Below are 24,228 nucleotides of genomic sequence, written 5' to 3' on the forward strand. Positions count from 1 at the left end.
CGAAAATTTTAATCAGTAACAGCCCTACTTAAAATACCTACATAGTGCAACAAATTCAGGCAATCACAAATGAGTCAGTGTAATTATATTTACTATTACTGTTATATATCGATTGATTAAATAATCGATATTGCTGACTTGACTAATCATATAAACTGATAGTATTTCCTGATAGTATTTAGGATTAAAATCGTACATACAGTAATCCTGCATGAAATTTTTTTTTTACTGTGGTGCAAGCATAACAAAAAATTACTTGGGGAAGAGATCTGTGAAAAAGACAAAACCAAGAGAAAAGAGAAAACATAACCAAAAGCATGACATCCTGAGAAAGGAGAATATCTTTTGCAAAAGTGGGGCTTAAAGGGTCAGTCCATGTACACCAAGTGTCTCCATTCTCAAAAATGCACAGCTCCACTCAAGACCACAATGGCTCACTGTGCAGGTGCAGCTAACACCAAAGACAGTTTCAGCCAGGAGGAGAATGCAGCTGTCATGCTATAGTAATCAAGCAGCTAGATGGGGAGTTCTAAGTTGGAAGCGTTATAGAGGGTAGACTTTTTTTCTCTTTTTAACTACAAGTGAACATGTCCTTCAAGGGCTCATGCAGACTGCAGCTCAAAAAAAAAGCTGCTTTTTACAGGCGTTTGAGCTTTTATTTCTACCTATTAAAGCTTGTTCTTTTTTGCGCTCTCACATTATTTTTTTTAGCTCTTTTGAGAATAAGCATTTTTTTTCACAAACCCTCATAGATAGTCTATTCTTAACCACTGTATAAACAAAACAAAAAGCTGGACAAAAATGTTTTTGTGCGATTTCACACATTTTTGAGCTCTTTGGGGCACTAGGCTCTTCTCAAAAACACGAGATTGGTGTTTTTTTTTTTTTTTTCCTGTAGGAGCATATGCCTGAAAAAGCAGTAGTGTGCATGGACCCATGGGCTAACACAGAGAGGAGTTTCTAGGCAGAAAAAAACAGGAACTCAAAAACCTGTATGAACTGCTTCTTTGAGCTCATTTGAGCTGCATTTTGCATGAGCCCTTAGGTTGCATTCACACTTGCACCATGCAACACAGTTTTTTTGTGTATTTGTTGCAGAACAGAATAGGGCAGCCCATTCACTTTATCTTTTTTTATGGCAGTGAACCTTACCTGTTTTTGTTTCAATGTGTGTTTTGTCACATGATAATTGCAACTGGCATATGCAAGATGCTGAAGAGTGAAGCAACTCTATTGAGCATGTGCAGGAGTAGCATCATCACTTGCTGCTCAATGGACAAACATGCAAGACACCAACTGCATAACAAATTTGAGGCAAGAATGGCACCAGTGTCTGTGGAGTGTGGCACTGTAAATGTTGAACTTCAGAGATACAATTAGTAATATTTGTAAACATGCTTTCCATCCCTGCACATTATGGCAATAGCTCACATTAGACCCCTTAGGCCTCAGGTCTGCTTTGATGTTAACTTAATAACTGAATGCATGTGCCTGTAAAGATAATCTCATAATGTTGAAAAGTAGAAGATACACTTGTTTAGGTAGCACTTTCCAGAGAATAAGGGAGGAATTACCCATGAATCCACCAATTCCTCCTAATTAAGATAGAGAGAATTTTTTTTTTTTCCCAAGAAAATTTTATTTAAGGGAAAAAAAAAAGCATTCCCAGAAATCTCGATCAACTGTTGTACATAACAGTTTTAGAACAACAAGTAAACCTTTACATGGTAGATCTGGCCCTACTATTCCGATCAGTATGATCTACATTTCGTCAGTGAGCTTTATCCAAATCGGGAGTCCATGTAGAGTGTGACTACTGCTAAGATTCTCAGACAAGGGGCGGGGAAGGGAAGGTTGTCTTAAGTAGGATAAATGGCATAGTTTAATTGCTTTTGGAGGGAGTTGCGATTAGTAGTAGGGAGGGATTTCGCCATGTGTTAGGTCCAAGTGGAGTTGTAGGGAGAATCTGTGTGTGTTAGATACTGGATACATTAGTAGGGTGGGGATGGGGGGTAATTGGAAGTGGAGCGGAGAGGAGGAAAGGTGGTTTTAACCAATTCCGGACTGCCGCACACTGATATATGTCCTAACTTTAAAGAGCGGTATCTTTGTTATGGCAGCAGCTAGCTGCCATAACCCTGGTATCCTCTTCCTCAGCGGCCATTCCGGTTTCTGATAATAGTGGTCTCTGCGGCGGATTCGCTGCAAGGTCACTTTTAATCAGCAGCGTGGGAGGACCCCCTCCACCACTTCCCTGAGCTGTCGGCAGCGGCGATCGGATTCTTTTTCCTGCAAGGCATGGAAACAAGTGACAAGAAGATGGCCCCCACCCATCTCCATACCATTGCAGGGTGAAAGCGATGTCAAAACATCACTTCTGCCCATAGATCTTAAAGGGACATTTTGGGGGGGGGGGGGTCAAATGACATTTTTTTTTCTTTTTTTTTATTGCATTTTAGTGTAAATATGAGATCTGATGTCTTTTTGCACCAGATCTCATATTTAAGAGGCCCTGTCCTGCTTTTTTTCTATTATAAAGGATATTTACATTCCTTGTAATAGGAATAAAAGTGAAATTTTTTTTTCTTTAAAAGGACAGTAAAAAATAAAAGTTAAAATAATTAAGAAAATTATTTTTTTTTTAAACGCGCCCCGTCCCTCCAAGCCGTCTTCTGTTGGACAGACCGACATACACACAGGCCAAATTTAGGCGTTTTTTATTTTGAATCGGCAAATGTCTCCTGACATTCAGCCGTGTGTGCCCAGCTTAATACGTATCAAGATAAGATTCCAAATGCACAGGAAGTATATAGTCAGCCACTTTATAGACTTGCAGTAGTAAAGCAAAACTTGTATTTGTAAAAAGTCAATATAGCGGTACTCAGAGATTATATATATCTTAAAATACATTATACATAGAAATATAAAAAAAACTAACATATTGATTGATAGGTCATGAAGCAACTATATGCATATACAGTATCTCACAAAAGTGAATACACCCCTCACATTTTTGTAAATATTTTTTATATCTTTTCATGTGACAACTCTGAAGAAATTACACTTTGCTGCAATGTAAAGCAGTGAGTGTACAGCTTGTATAATAGTGTAAATTTGTTGTCCCCTCAAAATAACGCAACACACAGCCATTAACGTCTAAACCGCTGGCAAAAAAAAGGGAGTACACCCCTAAATGAAAATGTCCAAATTGGGCCCAAACTGTCAATATTTTGCGTGGCGCCATTATTTTCCAGCATTGCCTTAACCCTCTTGGGCATGGAGTTCACCAAAGCTTCACGGGCTGCCACTGGAGTCCTCTTCCACTCCACCATGACGACATCACAGAGTTGGTGGATGTTAGAGACCTTGCGCTCTTCCACCTTCCGGATACCCCACAAATGCTAGTCCATCACCTTTACCCTCAGCTTCTTTAGCAAGGTAGTGGTCGACTTGGAAGTGTGTTTGGGGTTGTTATGTTGGAATACTGCACTGCGGCCCAGTCTCTGAAGGAAGGGGATCATACTCTGCTTTGGTATGTCACAGTACTTGTTGGCATTCATGGTTCCCTCAATGAGCTGTAGCTACCTAGTGCATGCAGCACTCATGCAGCCCCAGACCATGACACTCCCACCACCATGCTTGACTGTAGAAAAGACACACTTGTCTTTGTACTCCTCGCCTGGTTGCCACCACACACGGTTGACACCATTTGAACCAAATAAGTTTATTTTGGTCTCATCAGTCCACAGAACATGGTTCCAGTAATCCATGTCCTTAGTCTGCTTGTCTTCAGCAAACTGTTTGCGAGCTTTCTTGTGCATCATCTTTAGAAGAAGCTTCCTTCTGGGACGACAGCCATGCAGACCAATTTGAGGCAGTGTGCAGCATATGGGCTGTGCACTCACAAGGCTGACTCCCCACCCCTTCAACCTCTGTAGCAATACTGGCAGCACTCATACGTCTATTTCCCAAAGACAACCTCTGGATATGATGCTGAACACGTGCACTCAATTTCTTTGGTCGACCATGGCGAGGCCTGTTCTGAGAGGGACCTGTCCTGTTAAACCGCTGTATGGTCTTGGTCACTGTGCTGCAGCTCAGTTTCAGGGTCTTGGCAATCTTCTTATAGCTGGGGCCATCTTTATGTAGAGCAACAATACTTTTTTCAGATCCTCAGAGTTCTTTGCCACGGGGTGCCATGTTGAACTTCCAGTGACCAGTATGTGAGTGAGAGCGATAACACCAAATTTAACACACCTGCTCCCCATTCACACCTGAGACCTTGTAACACTAACGAGTCACATGACACTGCGGAGGGAAAATTGCTAATTGGGCCCAATTTGGACATTTTCACTTAGGTGTGTACTCACTTTTGTTGCCAGCGGTTTAGACACTATTGGCTGTATGTTGAGTTATTTTGAGGGGACATCAAATTTACATTGTTATGAAAGCTGTACACTCACTACATTGTAGCAAAGTGTCATTTCTCCAGTGCTGTCACATTAAAATATTTACAAAAATGTGAGGGGTGTACCGACTTTTGAGAGCTCCTGTATATATACACACACATTGTATATATCCTTTTTTTCTCTAGTGCCACCAGAGCAAGTGCAGTGTCACTATGGTGACATTATACATCATTGATATCACTGTGTGTCAGTGCTGCCAGTCATGGTCTCTGATCACCATAACAGCAGTACAATGTCTCCAGACCAGTGCTGCCAGTCAGCATCCCTGATCACCACCACACCAGTCACAGTTTCCCCAATCACCATATCAGTCACAGTGTCCTCAATCACTGCCACACCAGTCACAGTGTACATAATCACCACCACACCAGTCATAGTGTCACCTTACAGACTTGTTCACATGTGTGGTGCTCTCTAAAGAGCAATTCATGTGGAGAGTGTTTGACAGGCAGTGTAGAAGAAATGGATAGCCTTCTCATCAGCTACTTTAAGCCCTTGAACCCCACACAACCCCCCTGCCCATTTCACTACTTGAATGAGTCATGATTGGTGGGCCTACAGGGGGTGTCATTCCTGCTTTGGCTGCAAAGCATAGCAGCCACTGCCTCTGGAACTAAAGGAGGTAGCAGTTGATGGGCGGTAGATGTGACCGAGTCCTATTAGTGCAGCCAGATCAGTGTAGCTAAGATCAGTTCTCCTGGTTACCACCACACCAGACCAGTGCAGCCAGCAACAGTGTTGCTGATCACTGCTACCAAGTCCTAATGTCACCAAACCAGCGCAGCCAGCAATAGCGTTCCTGGTCATTTGGTGGGTGTTTCTACTTTCCAGAGCCTTGAAATTGTGATAGGTAGCCAGGAAATTAGGTGTAATTTGAACTAGAAAGCTTGAAGGTGCTTCTTAGATTTTGGGCCCCTCTATTTGGTGAGTCTGTGAAAGTCTCACACTTGTGGTATCGCCATATCTGGGAGGAGTGGCAGTATGTCTATGATGTGTGGTAGAAATATCTTATTAATTGTCAACTTTGTGCATTTCCTACATTTTTCAAAAAAATACCTTTTCAAAAGACTCACTATGCCTTTCAGATAATACCTTGGGGTGTTTGCTTTCCAAATGTGATCATTTTGAATGCACATCACCATCCAGTCCTCTCACTTCAGTATCCTCAAGAAATCTCATAGGTATTCAGGAAATGAAATGCATAATTTATGCTCCTTGAAAGCCCAAAGGGTTTTCTTGGATTTTGGGCCCATCTATGCATACAGCCTGTGAAAAAGTCTCACACATGTAGTATCCACATACTCCGAGGCATAGCAGAATGTGTTTTATGGTGTAACTATAAGTATGCCAATGCTGCGCATGAGAAATAACTGGTACCGTGGCTGGCTGGACAAAGTGCATCACAGATTGCGCCGCCGTGCAGCCCCTAGCCCCTGTGTACAGTGCACGCGAGTGCAATTCTGCCCGCAATTACAAATCATGGCAAAATGCGTGACATGCATTTGGCTGCTATCATTCTCAATGGCACCACAAATGTGGTGCAATTTTGCCACGATTATCGTGTGGCAAAACAGATTTTAAAAAACATGCAAAGCACATCGCCCAAAAGGTGCATGAGCTTCTTTTGTACGACGAACACACATAGGGCAGCCCATTCAAGTGCGTGGGTTGCCCTATGCACAACATATGGAATCTCATGAAAACCATGCACACAAAATCCAGAGTGGGAACGTTCATTCCCGCTATGCGTACTATAAGCATGTGTACAGAGCCTAAGACCAAACAGTAACAGAATCCAGGAGTCAATGTTGTTGGGTACAGTAAAACTAATACAAAGTTACAGCAGAAACCATAGTTCTGGCCTAGGTATAGGACAGACTGATGTATGGTGCAAGTATATGCTACAGATATGAGGAACTGGCCTGTGACTGAAAATATTGTCAAAGTGTGAGCAGTTTTTTCATGAGGGGTGAGAAGTAAAGGAAAGGATAAGATGGAGTAATGGTTTTAGGGGTTTAATCAATTATTTCTCAGACCTACCCTCCAGCCACAACTTACTGTCCAAAATCAATCACAGGCTTATTAGGGGGGATTAGGACACATACAATTTTCATATTCAGTTTTAGAAGAAAAACGCAATCAAATAAAACCAGGTTCACCTGAATTTATCATGCCTCTGTCAAAAACTATATGAACCTCTATGTGCTTGATTTCATTTACTTTTGCTATCCAATGAGTTACGGAGGATATTTTATATTTTTAAAGTACATTTCTACTTTGCTGTTTCATTCAGATAACTCCTAACACTCTGGGAATACTTTGCCATGTATTAAATGTTTATTTTTGAAAAGATTATTTTCATATTTTTAACATAAATAAAATGGGCCTAAAACCTCTATACTTGTATGAATCTGTTCCAAATGAAACCCACTGAAATTTCAGGTTTAAAGTGGATGTAAAACCACTCTCATCCTTTCTAAACTACTGCCATAGGGGTTATCTATAAGGATATACATGCCTCCAGCATGTGTCCTTACCTGTCCAATGTCTCCCCTCTGTCTGTTAAGAAACCACAAAAAATTGCAGATTCTGTGGGTGGGTCTGTTGTCTGGAGCTTGGTGGGTGGAGTCGTGATATCAGTAGACTCCCCACCCACCTCTACACTCCCCTTGGCCAAGATTTTTTTTTTTGTTAAAGTGGTTGTAAACCCTTACAACACACTTTGACCTACAGGTAAGCCTAGATTAAGGTTTACCTGTAGGTCCAAGAAATATCTCCTAAACCTATACGGTTTAGGAGATATTTGCCCGAAGACAGGCACCACTGTCTATTGCGCATGTGCCGTACACAGCGGCGCGCAGGCGCACTGAGCGCGGCACCATCAACGACGGAGATGCCGCGCGTGTCGGCTCCCGTGCGCATGCGCGGGAGTGACGTCATTGCGGCTTCGCTGAATGACAGCGGCGGAGCTGCGAGACCCCACCGAGAAGATGGATGCGCCGGACTACAGGGGACAGCGGTGACTTCGCTGGCTCCTGTGTCAGGTAAGTGACAAATAATGGACTACTATGCGATGCATAGTAGTCCATTATGCTTTGCCTTTGCAGGGAATGAAAGAGAAAGTAAACTCATCAGGGTTTACTTCCTCTTTAAACTGAACTCCTGCTGGTCTTTTGGATTATGCCCCATGAGCACTAACATCCAGTCAAAACCCAGGAGAGTCACCACATGACTTCAGCATGCCCAATCATGCTGAGGTGTGGAGCAGCCAAACCTGGGAGAGATGGAAAATAAAGGAGGAGGGAATCTGAAGTACACAGAATGCCTCTATCACACTACTGCATGAGATATGTAACTCACCTGTCACTCACAGGAAGGGGAAGACTTTTCTCACTGAAAAAAAGATAAGAGGACTGCTCAGAGCTGGATTAACTCTTTGTGGCAAGACTGGGCACAGAGGACATGAAATCCTATACTGTACAAGATGCAAGCCTTAATTAAAAGAAAAAAAATTAACATTACAAAGTTTAGTTGAATCCAGAGGGAGTAAAAACTAATTTAAAGCACTGAATTATAAAAACATAAATTGGTTGTTCTGACAAGATTTCCTGAGCGCAGAGGGGTGTGTCCCTTTCCTCCAATCAGTTCTCATAGCTCTCACCACTAACCTTTGCAGAGTATAACTTCAGCTCTCTGCCCCCCTTTTTTCTGAACTCTCAGACTAGCTTTATAATTCAGCACTTTGAACAAAGGTAGAGAAGGGAAGGCTGCAGGTACAACTTATGTAGGAGGGTCTCTTTCATCTCTGTGCATCATTTGAGGCTAGTTACTTCACTGGGTATAAATGTTATAGCCCCAACCAGGTTTATAAGAGCATTAAAAAAAAATCTAAAAAGATTTTCCAGTCAACTTCTATTATTTACCTGAGATAAGAAGGGTCTACTCTGTACATAAACACACACACACACACATACATATATATATATATATATATATATATATATACATATACATACATACACACACACACACACACACACACACACACACTAATATACACTCACAGTATATATCCGCAAACGCACTTTACATACATTAATTGTATTTTACTTTAAAAGTATTATCAATATATTAACTTATGTAGGATCATCCAAGTATATATGAATAGGTTATTTTCCAACATATATTTTTTCATCTAACAAAAACAAAGATGAATGGTATTATGTAACTCAAAAGACAGAATGGTGCAGACATAAAAAAAAAAATATTTAAAAATATAAATTCAGTTCTGTGTAATGCAGAAAAGGGTCTTATGCTGGGATTGGTGCTGGGTATGTAAGCAGTGTGGATAGTGAAAAATACATATATATTCCATCGCACCAATCAAACATTTACCCTTCGCCACTGGTGAAAGGCAACAAGATCTTTTTACAACGTCTCGTCTTTTTCAATAAATTTTGCATGAAAACATGTTACCCAAGCACAAAGTTGCCTGCTGTCGCATTGGAAGTATGATAAATGTTTAATGAAAACAACACCGCTCAGCTTGGTGTCAGACAACAGCTATCACACAGACCTGCTTTGATCTAAGCAGACACTTAAAAGGAGTTCTGAGAATGCTTTGCTCCACAGAACTCTATAACCTATATGCAAATAGAAGGGAATTAGCATAAATGACTTCCTGCTGCATAAAGAGGATGCAAGGGGAAAAAAAATATGACAAGCTCCAAATAAAAGCGAACGTCTGCTGTCATACCAGAAAAGTCCAAAATCCTTAGTTTGTTTGTAAAAATATGTTGTCACAGAGGAGATATACAAGTGTTTCCTGGATCAGGATTCCCAGCTGCATAACAAGACTAGCTGAAACAGAATGAGCGTCTACTTCTATGGTACTGCTGGAATGTGATACTACAGTGCTCCCAAATGAAAGCATGTGAAGCATAATACGCACAAAGTAAGCAACAAGCAAAATGCGCCCTACTGCATTACAACTCCTGATGAGCATCCATCTCACCTCTGTTCCAAGACAACTATTCAGCAAAAAGAGGTATGGAAGCCAGGCAACTAGAACATTTCCAAGTCAGCAATCTGTCAATACGTTTCCTATAGCTGATAACAACTTAAACTTAAAAACTATTCACTAACTTTAGTAATGAGGACACTTAATATTCGTAAAGTATTATAACTCTTTAAAACAAATTGCTAAACACAATTCCACTGAACATTGTCTGTTTGCAAACACCTGATCTGGTGAATCCAGTTTTATTCTACCCTTTCACATAATGCATGAGCAATTTCTGAAAGTGCTTACTAAAAGCTTGGAGAGAACAGTCCAATAAAGGAGCACCTTTGATTTACTTGTGTATGTAAATTTCAGCTTGAGATTTTGAACTCTGTAAACAGCACCATTTTTTCTAAGAAGGCTAAGGAAAAAGCAAGTAAAAAGAAGAGAACGCCACCACTGGGTAAGAAAATGAATAAAAATATATCCATATTTGCTTGCTTGTGCTAGCAGCATGAGTTTCACTGAAACTACCATGCTAAGAATGATTCTGATTTACTAAAGAAGTAGAGCATGTTTACTTTCAAAGTAAATTGTTACTTATCGAAATGAATGGGGTGAAACACTGAAAATTCCCTTTTTAAAGAATATCCAATCATGAGCAAGGAACCAGTTTCTGCTATGGGCCCATTTATTTGGAAAGAACTTTTTCATTACTTAAAGCGGTGCCCCCCCTTTCAAAAATCTAAAGTCAACAGCTACACATACCGTAGCTGAGACTTTTAACCCCTTCCCGCCGAAGTGTACGCAGATGTGCGTACTCGGGGGTTATACCGGAATGAGGCCCATAGCTGTAGGCATCATCCTGGTACTGTTGTTTAGAGCGGGCGATCGGCTTTCCGCTGCTAAAAGCCGATTGGTTATCACAGAGGATGCTCCCCCTCCCGCCACTCTTCCTGGGCCTCCCGGTTGCACAGGAGGGCTGATCGACAATCCACCTCTTTCGGCGGCTAGTGACAGACTGGAATGAAGCCGGAAATTGCTTAGTTACAGTCTCCTTGATGTAAACACGGAAACTACATCACTTCCTGTTTACTCGGCTGTCAATGGCGCCGGATTTTAAAAAATATGCAGTATTCGGGTACACTGTTTTCGGTGATCTGAATACTCTGAATACTTTGAATACTTTGAAGTGCAAAGAAGGGATTTGGGGTCTTTTAGACCCCGATCCCTCCATAAGGAGTACCTGTCACCACCTATTACTGTCACAAGGGATGTTTACATTCCTTGTGACAGCAATAAAAGTGATCTTTTTTTTTAAGAGAAAACAATTTAATAATATAAAAATAAATAATAATAAAAATAAATTTTAAGCGTCGCCTATGGAGATTTTTAGGTACCAAAGTTTGAAAATTAGATACTGTGTACAGCGCTGCACTGTATTAGCAACTGTACAATGACTGCACTGTATTGTATACTGTGTGCACCACCAGAAGTGTAGTAGAAACTGTATACACTGTATTAGATACTATGTACACTGTACTGTATTAGCAACTGTACACCACGGAATGCACTGTAGACATAGGCTATACTGAATGCAGAGTGTGTATATATATATATATATATATATATATATATATATATATTTTATTAATACACCGCCAGAAGTGTATTAGAAACAGCACACCACCAAATGCACTGTAGACATAGGCTACACACTGGATGCAAAGTATACATATGTATATATTTATATACAAACACACACAAGACTGTAAATATATATCTATTAAAACGCTGCCTGAAGTGTATTAGAAACAGTACACCACAGAATGCACTGTAAATACACTCTGCATACAGTATAGCCTATATATATATATTAATACACTGCCTACGCTGACTGAATATCGAGTAAATACAGAATATATAGTCTATGCAGAGTGTATATATATATATATATATATATATATATATATACATATATATATATATATATATATATATATATAGTCAGTCTAGTATACATGTGCCTGCCTTTGGCCAATTATGGCTCTCTTAGTAGAGTGCGCTGTGATTGGCCAAAGCATGCAAATGCATGTCAGGGCATTCCATGGCACTCACATTTTCCGCAAACACCTCATATGTTCGGTTTGTTTTTTTTAGAACAAGCGAACACTCGATGTTTGAGTCTAACTTACGTTTGACTCGAACCATGGGCTCATCCCTATGCACCAGCGATCTAATATTTAACAAAAAAAAAGTTATATTTGAACATCAAGATTCACCTACTTTACTTCTTGCTCTGGAATACCATAAAACATTGGTTATGATACACAGTACATATCCCCAGATGGGGAAACCTTAGCCTCCCTGAGGTGTTGTAACACAACAGGTGATCTAATTCAGGTGATTTCCCAAATTATTCCAATATTGGTAGTCAATAACCTGTTCAGTAACCATCTTGAAAACTCAATCTGTATGTTTGGTCAGTTTGAACCTATTGTATCTCAGCAATTTGCAGACAAATAGTTTGTGGCAAAAATGGCTCTCTCCAACACAACCCAACAGTAAATATGTGGATTAAAGTCGTCAATGCCTTTCTCAAGTTGGAAAAACTTACATGGCTAGGATGATTAAGCATTGGGAATTGCCCTGCTATGCATCTGCATGTAACTTTTGAGCCCAATATTGGATCTTAAAAAAGATGCATTGAACTACTATTTTGGATTAACAACACAAACTGCTGATAATAGGTTTCCCTGCCATATTTTAATGTCAATAAGTAATTTTAGGCAGAGCATGAGCTGTAGATATTAAACTACAGTGAATGTTTCACTTGCTAGCACTGCATCTCCCATATGCCTACACATGATACTGTAACACTTATTTGCTTGTTCACTCTTAGAACATTTGCAGTGGGCACTTTGACAACGCTTTTTTTGGACGTATTTTGCACACTCAGTGTCCACAACTGGTTAAAGCCTGCACAAGTTCACCTTATGCATGAAGCAAAGTAAAAATTTATTTTGAAAGTTTGCATGCATACATTTTAAAAAGTCACACTGATAGAAGTGATTTTTTGAGGGGCGAGCGCACATACACACAATGCCCGTCATTGCACAGCATGGTTTACAGGAAAAATGCACAGCCCCAATCAGATTGGCTCTATGCCTTGTAATTGCTGTGACAACCACCAACAGCAATCTCAAATGTAAGCACAACTAATTATTAAGTTCAAAAGTCTTTTCCTCCTTCTCAATGGAGGAATAGGATGAAAAACCATCTTAAGAATATAAAATGAAGAGAAGTAGTGCATTCCGTACTTTTTTTCAGCAGTTGGAAAATGCAATTCAACACGCTGGTGTGAACTGCATTGACAGGAAACTGTTATTTTTGTTGCCCCCTGTTGGGAATGCACTCACAAATGCACCCCAGCACATCTGGTGTGAATGAACCTTAAAGCTTAACTCTGGGATAGGGGAAAAATACACTGCAAGGGTTAAATGCTTGTTAGGTTTAGGAGGAGCTGAAGAGAACACACAACTTACTTTCCCCCCTGCTCTGGCAGATTCTGGTGCTGTCCTCTTATATACCCCAGGCTGTGGGCTTGTAACCCTGCATTATACATGGGAGAGGGGGCATGCATGCTGTGTCTGGAAGCACCTTGGACAGATAGCTTCATAGGAGTGGTCAGACAGATGGAAGGAGCATACAAGAGCAAAGAGTAAGGTATTACTCTTTACCCCTAGACTTAACGAGCAGTTAACCCATGCAGTGTGAAGGGCCCACTGCAAGCTTTGTTTTTTCTTGTACCCACATTTGGACTTTAAGGATGTGCTTTATCTAGTGCACCAGTACGAAATTCCATGTTTTAACCACCTCAATACCAGCATGTTTCTAAATTTCCCCAAAAAATTGGGCAACAAATGAGATAATTTTGAGGTGTTTACTTTTCAAAATAGCGTCCAGGGGGAGTTTTTCTATTTGATATATTTTAGAGACAAAAGTAAGGAATTTTTTATAATTGGGTACAATGTTGCATGACCAAGTAATTGTCAAACTATCACAGCACTGAAAACAGAAATATGGCCTAGTAAAGAAGGGGTACGAGTGCAATGTTTCTACAGTTATTAGGTCACATTGCAGTAAAGTATGCATCATAACACTGCTGACTTCTCTTTGCCAAAATGAAAATTTGTTGTATATTGAGATACTCAGTTCAGTTACTTCTCACTTCTTAGCAACTACATGGAATTAGGAACCTTTAGCATATCAGAGTGGACTGAGAATGGACCTAGTGGCTGCCAATATTAAGAAAACCACACTATCAGCAAAGATCCATTTGAAAGATATAAAAAGAAACATTTGATGCTACATTTTCTGTAGCAAAAGATGAACAAACTTTTCAAGATGCTTGCAGCACATCTGTTTCTGTCAGTCAAAGGATAAAGATTGTACATTGTCTCAATCCAACAATTTGCTATTCAAGTACAGGACAGACAGATATACAGGCCAACATCCTTGTTAAGCAAATGACTTGCATACAACTACTGTGCCACAGAGAGCATGTAGTTGAGTGACCAGAGGAAGGGCCCTGAGATCACTACAACAGATAAAGGTGCATGAAAAGTTCCACGATAAGAACAGCTCTGAATCAGGATGTAATTGAAGTCAATGGTAAATTGCAGCTATCCCACACAAAAACCGTGGGTTAGCTGCGCTTTAGCCAAAGCACAGCTGGGCAGTGTGAATAGCTTCTTCTTTGTTGACACTGTTTATTTTACCAGAATGAGAAGGTGACTGGGTAATAACTCAAGAGACTGCACCAATACAGCCAGCCTTGATAATGTAATAAAAGGAAAACAGATGAACCGCTACAGACTTTTGATTTAAATAATTCTATAGGGTCTAGGTGGAAGTTTCCATGAATTTATATAAGAAAAATTTATCCAAGGAGCATCTGTAATAACTAACACTATCAAGGGGAAGAGATTTGTGATCATAGTTTTTCCTAAAACGAAGGAGGTCTCAGCTCTATTGGATAAAATTATGCTATTTTATATACACACTCGGAGATAGCCTTCACCAATCATATTGAATTGCTAATACTTCTATGTTTAGAATGAGTAACATCCACATTACCATGATACAAGTTCTCCACTCTGGCTTAAATCAAACTTCATACCCACAGAAAGAGAAAAACCTCACACAGATTTTGTGTGGAGGCAGCAGGCTTAAAATATGTATACTCCATCAGAAGTTTCAGATGGTGAGCTCTTAGTCAGATTTGTATGCAGAAGACTGCACTCGCCATGATCATCAGCAATCACTGACAAAAGAAGAGTCCTGTCACAGCCCGTAAGGAGTAGAATCTCAGAAAAACATCATTATCATTTATTTGATGGATGATCAGTATTGACAAAGCGAATTATACTAACTATACCTACAATTTAAAGAAATAAACAGACACTGCACAGGGGAAATATAAGCTGTTAATGGAAACCTTTAGAGTTCTATTTTATTTTTCTCAGTATACTGCATACAAATATTTGATATGCATAAAATAAAACTTAAAGGGGCAATCTACTTTACTGGTAGATGTACAATAAGAAACGACCTGCTAAACAAAGGGTTAAAAGCAAGCTGTTGCAGCCATGAGCATTGTGTTATTTGTTTAACCACTTCCCGACCAGCGCACGACGATGTACGTCGACAGAATGGCACGGGCAGGCATATTGGCGTACAGGTACGTCCAATATTCAATGCCACCCTGCCATCGGGAGCGCGCCGCCGGCGGCGCGCTCCCGCGCTGGTCGGGACCCCCGTGACTCCGGTCGCGGGACCCGCGGACTCGATCGCCGCGGGCATCCCCGCGATCGTCTCACGGAGCGGCCGAATGGAGGAGATGCTGTGTAAACAACATTTCTCCATTCTGCCTAGCAACTAGTGACGCTGATCTCTGCTCCATGTGATTGGAGCAGAGATCAGTGTTCACTAAATGAAAGCCCAACCCCCCCACAGTTAGTAACACACCCCTAGGAACACTTAACCCCTACACTGCAACCCACTGGTTAACCCTTTCACTGCCAGTGTCATTTACACAGGAATCACTGCATTTATATAGCAGTGATTACTGTATAAATGACAATGGTCCCAAAAATGTGTCAAAAATGTCCGATGGGTCCCCCACAATGTCGCAGTCACAATAAAAATCGCTGATCGCCGCCATTACTAGTAAAAAAATAATAATAAAAAATTATTAATAAAAATGCTATAAAACTATCCCTATTTTGTAAACGCTATAACTTTTGCGCAAACCAATCAATAATCGCTTATTGCGATTTTTTTTACCAAAAATATGTAGAAGAATACGTATCGGCCTAAACTGAGGGAAAACATTTTTTTTTATATTTTTTATATTTTTTTATATATTTTTGGGGGATATTTATTATAACAAAAAGTAAAAAATAATGCTTTTTTAAAATTGTCGCTCTATTTTTGGTTATAGCGCAAAAAATAAAAACCGCAGGGGTGATCAAATACCACCAAAAGAAAGCTCTATTTGTGGGAAAAAAAGGACGTCAATTTTGTTTGGGAGCCACGTCGCACGACCGCGCAATTGTCAGTTAAAGCGACGCAGTGCCGAATCGCAAAAAGGGGTCTGGTCTTTGACCAGCAAATTGGTCCGGTCTGCAAGTGGTTAATCCACTGATCGCCTTTCAGGTAAAAGTGATTTAAGTGGCTGCAGAGCCACCTGATCACTTTTATAGTACCCCCCAGTGCCAGTCACGCTGGTTTCCAGGCTCTTCTGTTCCTCCAAGATCTGTGTATATATATATATATATATATATATATATATATATTTTTTTTTTTAAATAAAAGTACAAAAATACATACATCTATACAAATGAATAAAAAGCACTCCCCCTCTCCTTACACATGCAAATACACAATTGGGGCATGCAACTGTGCCACACATACAGTATGAGGTATCACTTTAAACATGAGAGCAATAATTCAAGGGCCATAATTCACAGTTAATTCTAAATTGATAACTTGTAAAGGTTTTTAGCATGTTGCCCATGGAAAATTTCAGCCACCCCTGATCTACATTCCATGCAAATAAATTGGAAGCATTCTTATTAGTCATTCAGAGGTCAAAACACTCACATAATATCAAAATATTAAATAACATTACTCATCAGGACAGCTTAAAATGTTTGCCATTTTTTCTAATCACCATTTAGCTAAACTCCTATATGTTTATTTACACCACCACCTTCACACTTTTATTTTTTTATCCCAGTATAATTGTAATTTCTAAGTCTCTGTTTGAAAACTGTCGTAAAATAATTGTTTTGTATACTTTGTTTGGAGCATTCAATGGGCAAATTATGCCACAGTATATCCGTTTTTCCTCAGTAACAATTCTTATTGTGAGATGCAGCTTCAAATGAGGTAAGGACCTGGTCCAATCACCAAAATACCTTTCAGGGCTTTTCACCCACCTTTTTTCATCCGCACATCAAAGTAACACAGTGTTCTGCCCCGCATACAGTTTTTTTTAGCATAAAAATAAACACAAATGGATTTCCACCTCCTGGCTATTTGGCCACATAGCACCATCTTTCCTCAAGACAGAAGTTCTCGATTCTCAGCTTCTCTGCTTAAAGAATGTGCTACCTCAACATTCCTGATATACACCAGTTAGTTGTACTCTGTACTTGTGTTAAAAAGTATCCTGTTGTCCTTGTATTGTTTCCTGTGTGTGACATACCTAGGGTTCCTGCCAGTCCCTCTGCTTTCCTATTTCAAACTGATCTCGTTAAGACATGAGAACACATTCATCCTTGTCAGTTTTCCGGCTTTGCTGGATGAACAGCTTGCCATTTCTTCAATAGCCAGACTTGTGCTGACAGGCCCTCCTGCACAGCCATTCACTGGGAAGTTCAGTATGCTGCTGTTTCTTCACTCCCAGCTCTTTAAGCCCCTTAAGCAGCTAAGAACTTAGATTATGTGATCATTTAGAAAAAAAGAGAATTGGTTGTTTTACAAGGTAAGAGATCACATATTGCATCATTTATCAGACTGGACCCATTCCCTACCCCCATACAGACTGCTACTTGCTTAGCTCAGACATAATGGTCTGTCTGGATGGAAATACCCCTGTAAGTCTTGCCCAGAGGCCTGTCTGTGTAGACCAGAGAGGTCTGGACACACATTACCCACCTGACTACAATCAGTTTTACACTTCTATATGGACCCTTTAGGTAATAATTGTATCACTATACAGTAACTGGTCATCTGTCTTTCACAAAACCTACAGTGACATTCTTCAATATGCATTCTATGGCAGCTATGCTCTAACATTTTCTTTCACTTCAATCATTTGAAGGAATGGCAAATTTTTTCACATTCTGAAAAAATACATCTTACGTATCGGCCCAAAAAAAGGCTGTTTTGTCATGCCGACAAAACTAAATTTAATTCAATTCCCAAGGATTCAGGGGTTACCTAACCGGAGATTAAGCCATGTTATCCCCTGAATAAAGTTATGAACCAAAGAATGTGAAGCAAGTGGTCGTTGAAATAATGCTGATAAGGCCGAGACCTGTCCTTAGAAAGCACTCAAGGCCAGCTTCATTTCTCAATCCATCTGGAGAAAAGCCAAGCACTCAAACTAGACTTATTTGCTGGGGTAAAGCTCCTGGTTTCAAACCAGGAGACATATGTTTGCCAGACTCCATAATATATAACGATGGAGGCCAACTCCCTTGCATTAACCAAGGTAGAAAACTACTGAACCTGAAAGCCCATGCTTCTTCAGAGTGTGGGTAGAATGAAGACTGCCGATAGGCAAAGTACATTGTTTTCTGCCCAAGATAGGATAAGATTCACCTTTCTCTGGGCCGCACAACTTCTTGTGCCCCCTTGGTAATTAATATAGGCCATTGCTGTGGCAGGACAATACCTTAAACTGAACGTTCAGGCCCTCAGGACCAAGTGCTCTGTCTGAATTTCTAAAATGTTAATGGGCAAGGCCATTTCTGATCCAGGCCACTTCTCTTGGACAGCTGCCTCTTTCAGGACTGTCCTCCAACCTAAACAAAATATGTTGGCATATGTTACTATTTCCCAGGTAACTGAAGAAAGGATTTTCCCCTTTGCAGATTTTTGGATGTTAACCATAAACTGAGGCTTCGGCGCACCCAGCCTACAGCATCTGGTGTTTCCAGGTGGTCTTTCATTCGGGTACTAACCAGGCCCGACCCTGCTTGACCTCCAAGATCATACGAGATCAGGCGCTAATCAGGGTGATCTGGCCATAGGCTTTGGAGTCAGACACATTGGGAACGTAGAGCTTGAACTCTTTGTTTCCAGCCGATAGGATACTGTTTTGCAGCAGTTTAGAAGGAAATTGAGCATAAGGAACGGCCTCGAATGAAGCCACCATCTTTCCCAATAACCTCATGCAAAGTTGAATAGGAGAAATTAATCTTGCTTCGACTGCCTAAATCAGTTCTTTTATGGTGCTGATCTTTGCCTGGGGTATGAATAACCTTTTCTGGGATCAGACCCAAGTATTTTCTTCATGGTTTTAAAGAAGATTCTTCCTAGGTTGAGAATTCATCCTAGATATTCCAGGTAGTCGAATGTGGTGACCATACTTTGGTCTAAGCGGGCTACCAACTGGTCTATCAAGAACAGATCGACTAGGTAAACCATAATCGTTATACCTTAGGCCCTCAATCTGGCTAGAAGAGAGGCCAGAAACTTTGTACTCGAGGTGCAGCAGCTAGATCGGAAAGCAGAGCTACACACTGAAAATGAAGATTTTCCACTTTGAAAGTAGATATTACTGGTGAGAGAGGAAATAGGCATATGGAGATATGCATCTTTGACATCGATTGATGCCAGAAGTTTCTCCTTCTGCGATAACATATAGGATTGACTTTATGAAAAAAAAGAGATTATATTCAGGAATTGAATTTTTGATTTTTGAGATCCAGTATGTCCATTTGGATTTACATAAAACCCAACTTCTGCTCTTACATGGGGGCCACCATGAACATTTTTTGCCAAAAGATGGTCCAATGCTTGAGAGAAAGATTTATTTTTCTCTGGATCCTTAGGAACGTATGATCTGAGAAAACGAGGAGACGGAAACTCTTGAAACTCCAGTTTATTCCTTGAAGCTATTGAGGAAGTCCCCCATTCGTCTTGACACTCCTTCTGCCAGATCCCTGAGAACTGCAGAAGAATTCTCCAAATTGAGCAAGTGGAGGCACCTCCTCATATAAGGAGGCTAAAGTATCTTGTAGGCTTCCTCCCCCAAGACCTCTTTTGTCCCTGGGGTTAACCCTGAGGATTACCCTCTGAACCTGACGGCGGAAGCCGTCATGACTGCCTGGAGGCTGATGACTCTGGCACAGAAGGAGGAGCTTTGAAATAAAAATACAGTTACTCCTTCACTTAAAATGGCAAAAGGGGTATATTTCTTTTTCTAGACATTGTTTGGATATATTATCCAAAATATCCCCAGATGCTGTTTCACCGCAAAAAGGAAGACTAGCCAGGAGCTTCTTGCATGACGCTTAGCTAAGGGCGCAAGGCCTAAAGGATAGAATCTGTCATAGCAACTATTGAAAATATAAAGCTGCCTCCTGGACCTGCTGAGCAGGATAACCTTGAACACCTGTTTAAACAGGTCTCTCAATGATTAACCAATTACTGTCAGTGCAGGCTGGGACACTCAACCTGCCAGAGAAAAAAGTGTTTTTTTTTTAATAAGAATTACAACCTTTTATCCATTGGATCCCTAAGTATTTGAGTATTGTCTGCCGGACAAGTGAAACTTACAAAGGATATAGTAAAGTTAATTGCTGGTATACCCTACTTGGTCAATTTTCTCTACCATAGGATAAAGTGTGAAATTTTTTTAGAAAGGAAAATAATGCTTATCTGGGTGATCCTCCAGATACAAAAAACGTTTTCAACCAAGAATGGACAGGAAAAAACATGCACAGCTTGAGGAGGCTTTAGCGAACCCAAACACACTCAGTTAAGGGTACATAAATGTGGAGCAGATCATTTAGCAAGAAATTGTACCATCAATCTTACAGATTGTGAAAGCTGACTCTCCCACATTTGATGCCTCACCAAGGTCCCTTGAGGGAATTAATATTCTCATGCCCCTAGTTCCTCAGTCTGAGGGTCCTAGGAAAATGGAAGAGAAACTGTCACATCTTGACTGCACAGGGATGCGATTAAAGTTGCTAAACTTTTTTAAAAACCTACCATGGCTGAAAAAGAGTAAAATGAACAGGGGCTGCAGTGTTGAAAACAGTTGCAAACATTTCATGGCCCCGATGCTCACTCTGACCAGCCACCCCCTCTCAGGGGAGGATGCCATTTGTAGAGTAGGCTTTCCAGAGCTTGAGGGAGACCCTTTTAGCTCCTTTTTTGGGGGCGTTTCAACCCCCCCTTCTGAACATAGCCCGATGCACAAAGCAGAGGTACTACCAGAAGAAATTGCATCCATTGCTTGAGTAATAGTCAGGCACTGCTGCTGCCATTAATGCTCAGCCTGATGCAATAGTAAATGTGTCAAAAGGAATGCTTGTGTCACCAAACCACTTTCATGTCCCTCTACACTCTTGTGTCCCTCCGCCAGCTTGCAGCAATAATGTTGCTTCAAAAAACACATTTCCACGCTGGACATTGGAGGACACAAACGCCAAGCTAAGCTCCGCCCCATCCTCTTTTTGTTTTTTAAAAGAAAAAAAGTTTTCCCGCACAAGCGCAGTTCTCTGATCCTACACGACCGACATGAGAAAGGGGAAAAAATGGCGAGGAGAGCGCCTGGAAGCCGCCGAATAATGGCGAGTTGAAGAAACTGAGATACTCCCAGTAGTGGGAGGGGTAATATAGGGAGGCAGGACTATAACCCACATAGAAATTACTATGGCTCTGTGTCCGAGAAGTACGATTAAAGAAACACATCCCTGCAGAAGCCTTTAATAAAATTCTGCCAAAAGCTTCTCGGTCAGAATAGTCCAGAAAATGGACAAGATGGGAAGCTAGAGTGTGCAGGCACCTTAATTTGGATGCACTTTATACTTCCTGCATTTTTAATACCGATGACAGATTATGTTTAACAAGTACCAGTCTTGCTTTCCAAAATCCTTTTCGGTGTACTCCATATTCAGGAAGCCTTGCTACAGTATCACAGCTCCTTCTCAAAACCTTGGCTGAATCTTCTTGCATTTAAACATTCATAAGAAATGTCCATTATCACTGGTTTCAGGTGGGAACTAGTTACATTCACTACTGGAACTGAAGTTGCATATACAAGGTTATAAAAATAAAATAATCATCATATAATCAACAAAAGTGCAACATAGGCATGTCGAATACAAGTCGAATTGGCCTGAAAGGCAGTTGCACCCTAATATGCGGGTTGTACATTTACAAATATAAGTAGTAATTGACAAAATATTATATACCTTTGTTGTCGAATGTCTAATTAATGGGCCTTAATTGCCAGGAGGGCTTCCACAGACATGCTCCCGAGAATGCGATGTCTGCACGTCCCTGTGGGCCGCACACAGCGCGCTCTGTGATCACCGAGTCTATGAGACTAGGCTGATCACAGATCGGAGTAAGGTGCCGATCCCAGTCCCTTACCACGTGATCAGCTGTCAGCCAATGACAAAAATTACAAAATGACAGATTAAGAGACTGAGACTAAGAGAGGTTGCTGGGAGCCCCAGACCAGTGTAACTTAAAGTTTTGACCAACATCTTAACTCATAATTACCGCTGTTTATGCTGGACACCTTCCTTAGCTCAAGTTCATAATTTGTGTCCACCACTTTATTTGGCTGAAGCTCATTGCTGTTCAGCCCCACCAACTTTTTTTACTCAAACTCACTGATGTTCTTACCCACCTTCTTCTTCAGCTCAAATTCACTGAACTCCACCTTCAAATATCTCCCTACCTGCCCAATACCTTCACATATACAGCGGGTAAAATAAGTATTGAACACATCAGTATTTTTCTAGGAAAAATGTACCAAGACATTCTTGATGAAAGTCTGCTGTCAGGATGATGATGAAACGAGGGTGGACATTTCAGCAAGACAATGATTCCCAACCATAAAGCCAAGGAAACTCTCAATTGGTTTCAAAGAAAGAAAAAAAAGCTGCTAGAATGGGCCAGCTAATCACCGGACTTGAATCCAATAGAAAATCTATGGCAAGAACGAAAGATCAGAGTTCATAGATGAGGCCCACAGAACCTTCAAGATTTGTAGACTGTTTGTGCAGAAGAATGGGCCAAAATCCCACCTGAGCAATGCATGTGACTAGTTTCTCCATACAGGAGGTGTCTTGAACCTGTCATTACCAACAAAGGATTTTGTACAAAGCATTAAACAAATTTCAGTTAATTTGTTCAATACATTTTTCCCTGTGTCATTCCATTTTATTACACATAACTTAATTTCTGAACATCTTTGTTTTGGTTTCTTTGTATGTATGGATTGCATGGGTTGTTACCGACATGTGCTGAAAATTTCATGTCAATAGCACCTTTAGAAATATATTTACTTAGAAAAATGGTGACACATTTAACCACTTTCAGACCGGACCATTTTGCTGGCTTAAGACCAGACCACTTTTTGCAATTCGGCGCTGCGTCGCTTTAACTGACAATTGCGCGGTCGTGTGACATGGCTCCCAAACAAAATTGACGTCCTTTTTTTCCCCACAAATAGAGCTTTGCTTTGGTGGTATTTGATCACCTCTGTGTTTTTTATTTTTTGCGCTATAAACAAAAATAGAGCTACAATTTTGAGAAAAACGTATAATTTTTTACTTTTTGTAAATATCCCCCAAAAATATCTAAAAAAACGTTTCCCTCAGTTTAGGCCGATACGTATTCTTCTACATATTTTTGGTAAAAAAAATAAAAATATTGCAATAAACGATTATTGATTGGTTTGCGCAAAAGTTATAGCGTTTACAAAATAGGGGATAGTTTTATGGCATTTTTATTAGTCATTTTTTTTTTTACTAGTAATGGCGGCAATCAGCGATTTTTATTGTGACTGCGACATTATGGCGGACACATCGGACATTTTTGACACATTTTTGGGACCACTGTCATTTATACAGCAATCACTGCTATACTAATGCAGTGATTCCTGTGTAAATGACACTGGCAGTGAAGGGGTTAACCAGTGGGTGGCAGTGTAGGGGTTAAGTGTTCCTAGGGGCGTGTTACTAACTGTGGGGGGCTGGGCTTTGTTTTAGTGAACACTGTTCTCTGCTCCAATCACATGGAGCAGAGATCAGCGTCACTTGTTGCTAGGCAGAATGGGGAGATGCTGTTGACAATGGCATTTCCTCGTTCAGCCACCCCGTGAGACTATTGCGGGTATGCTCGCGGTGATCGAGTCCGCGGGACCCACGACCGGACTCCCGAGGGTCCCGACCGGCATGCGAGCAATGGCAGAGCTGCATTTAAAACTGGACGTACCTGTAGGCCAATATGCCTGCCTGTGCCATTCTGTCGACGTACATCAGCGTGTGCCGGTCGGGAAGTGGTTAATAATTATTTTCCCGGCTGTATCCCGCTCTAATATTGTCTCCCTTATTCACACAGCACTGCATGCAAAGGCCTACACTAGAACCCCACTAGTCTAGTACCACGGCCACGCTACTGTGCCCACTTACCACCTGTCACTCTCTGCCTGGA

At 40.7% G+C, this 24,228-nt stretch overlaps 1 protein-coding gene across 2 annotated transcripts in view; it reads right to left on the bottom strand.

Moving 5' to 3' along the window:
- RSRC1 (arginine and serine rich coiled-coil 1) overlaps positions 1-24,228 on the bottom strand; it is a 508,526-nt gene that overhangs the window by 398,551 nt on the left and 85,747 nt on the right. The window contains exon 5 of one of the 2 annotated variants that reach the window (XM_077488085.1): positions 7,830-7,862. The exons of the other annotated variant lie outside the window; for it this stretch is intronic. Coding sequence (XP_077344211.1) covers positions 7,830-7,862 — 33 coding nt within the window. The remainder of the gene's footprint in view (positions 1-7,829; positions 7,863-24,228) is intronic. 2 annotated transcript variants of the gene reach the window in all.

Source organism: Lithobates pipiens, unplaced genomic scaffold (assembly GCF_037356315.1).
Source record: "Lithobates pipiens isolate NorthernLeopardFrog02 unplaced genomic scaffold, aLitPip1_a1.2 Scaffold_18, whole genome shotgun sequence".
Taxonomy (NCBI): domain Eukaryota; kingdom Metazoa; phylum Chordata; class Amphibia; order Anura; family Ranidae; genus Lithobates; species Lithobates pipiens.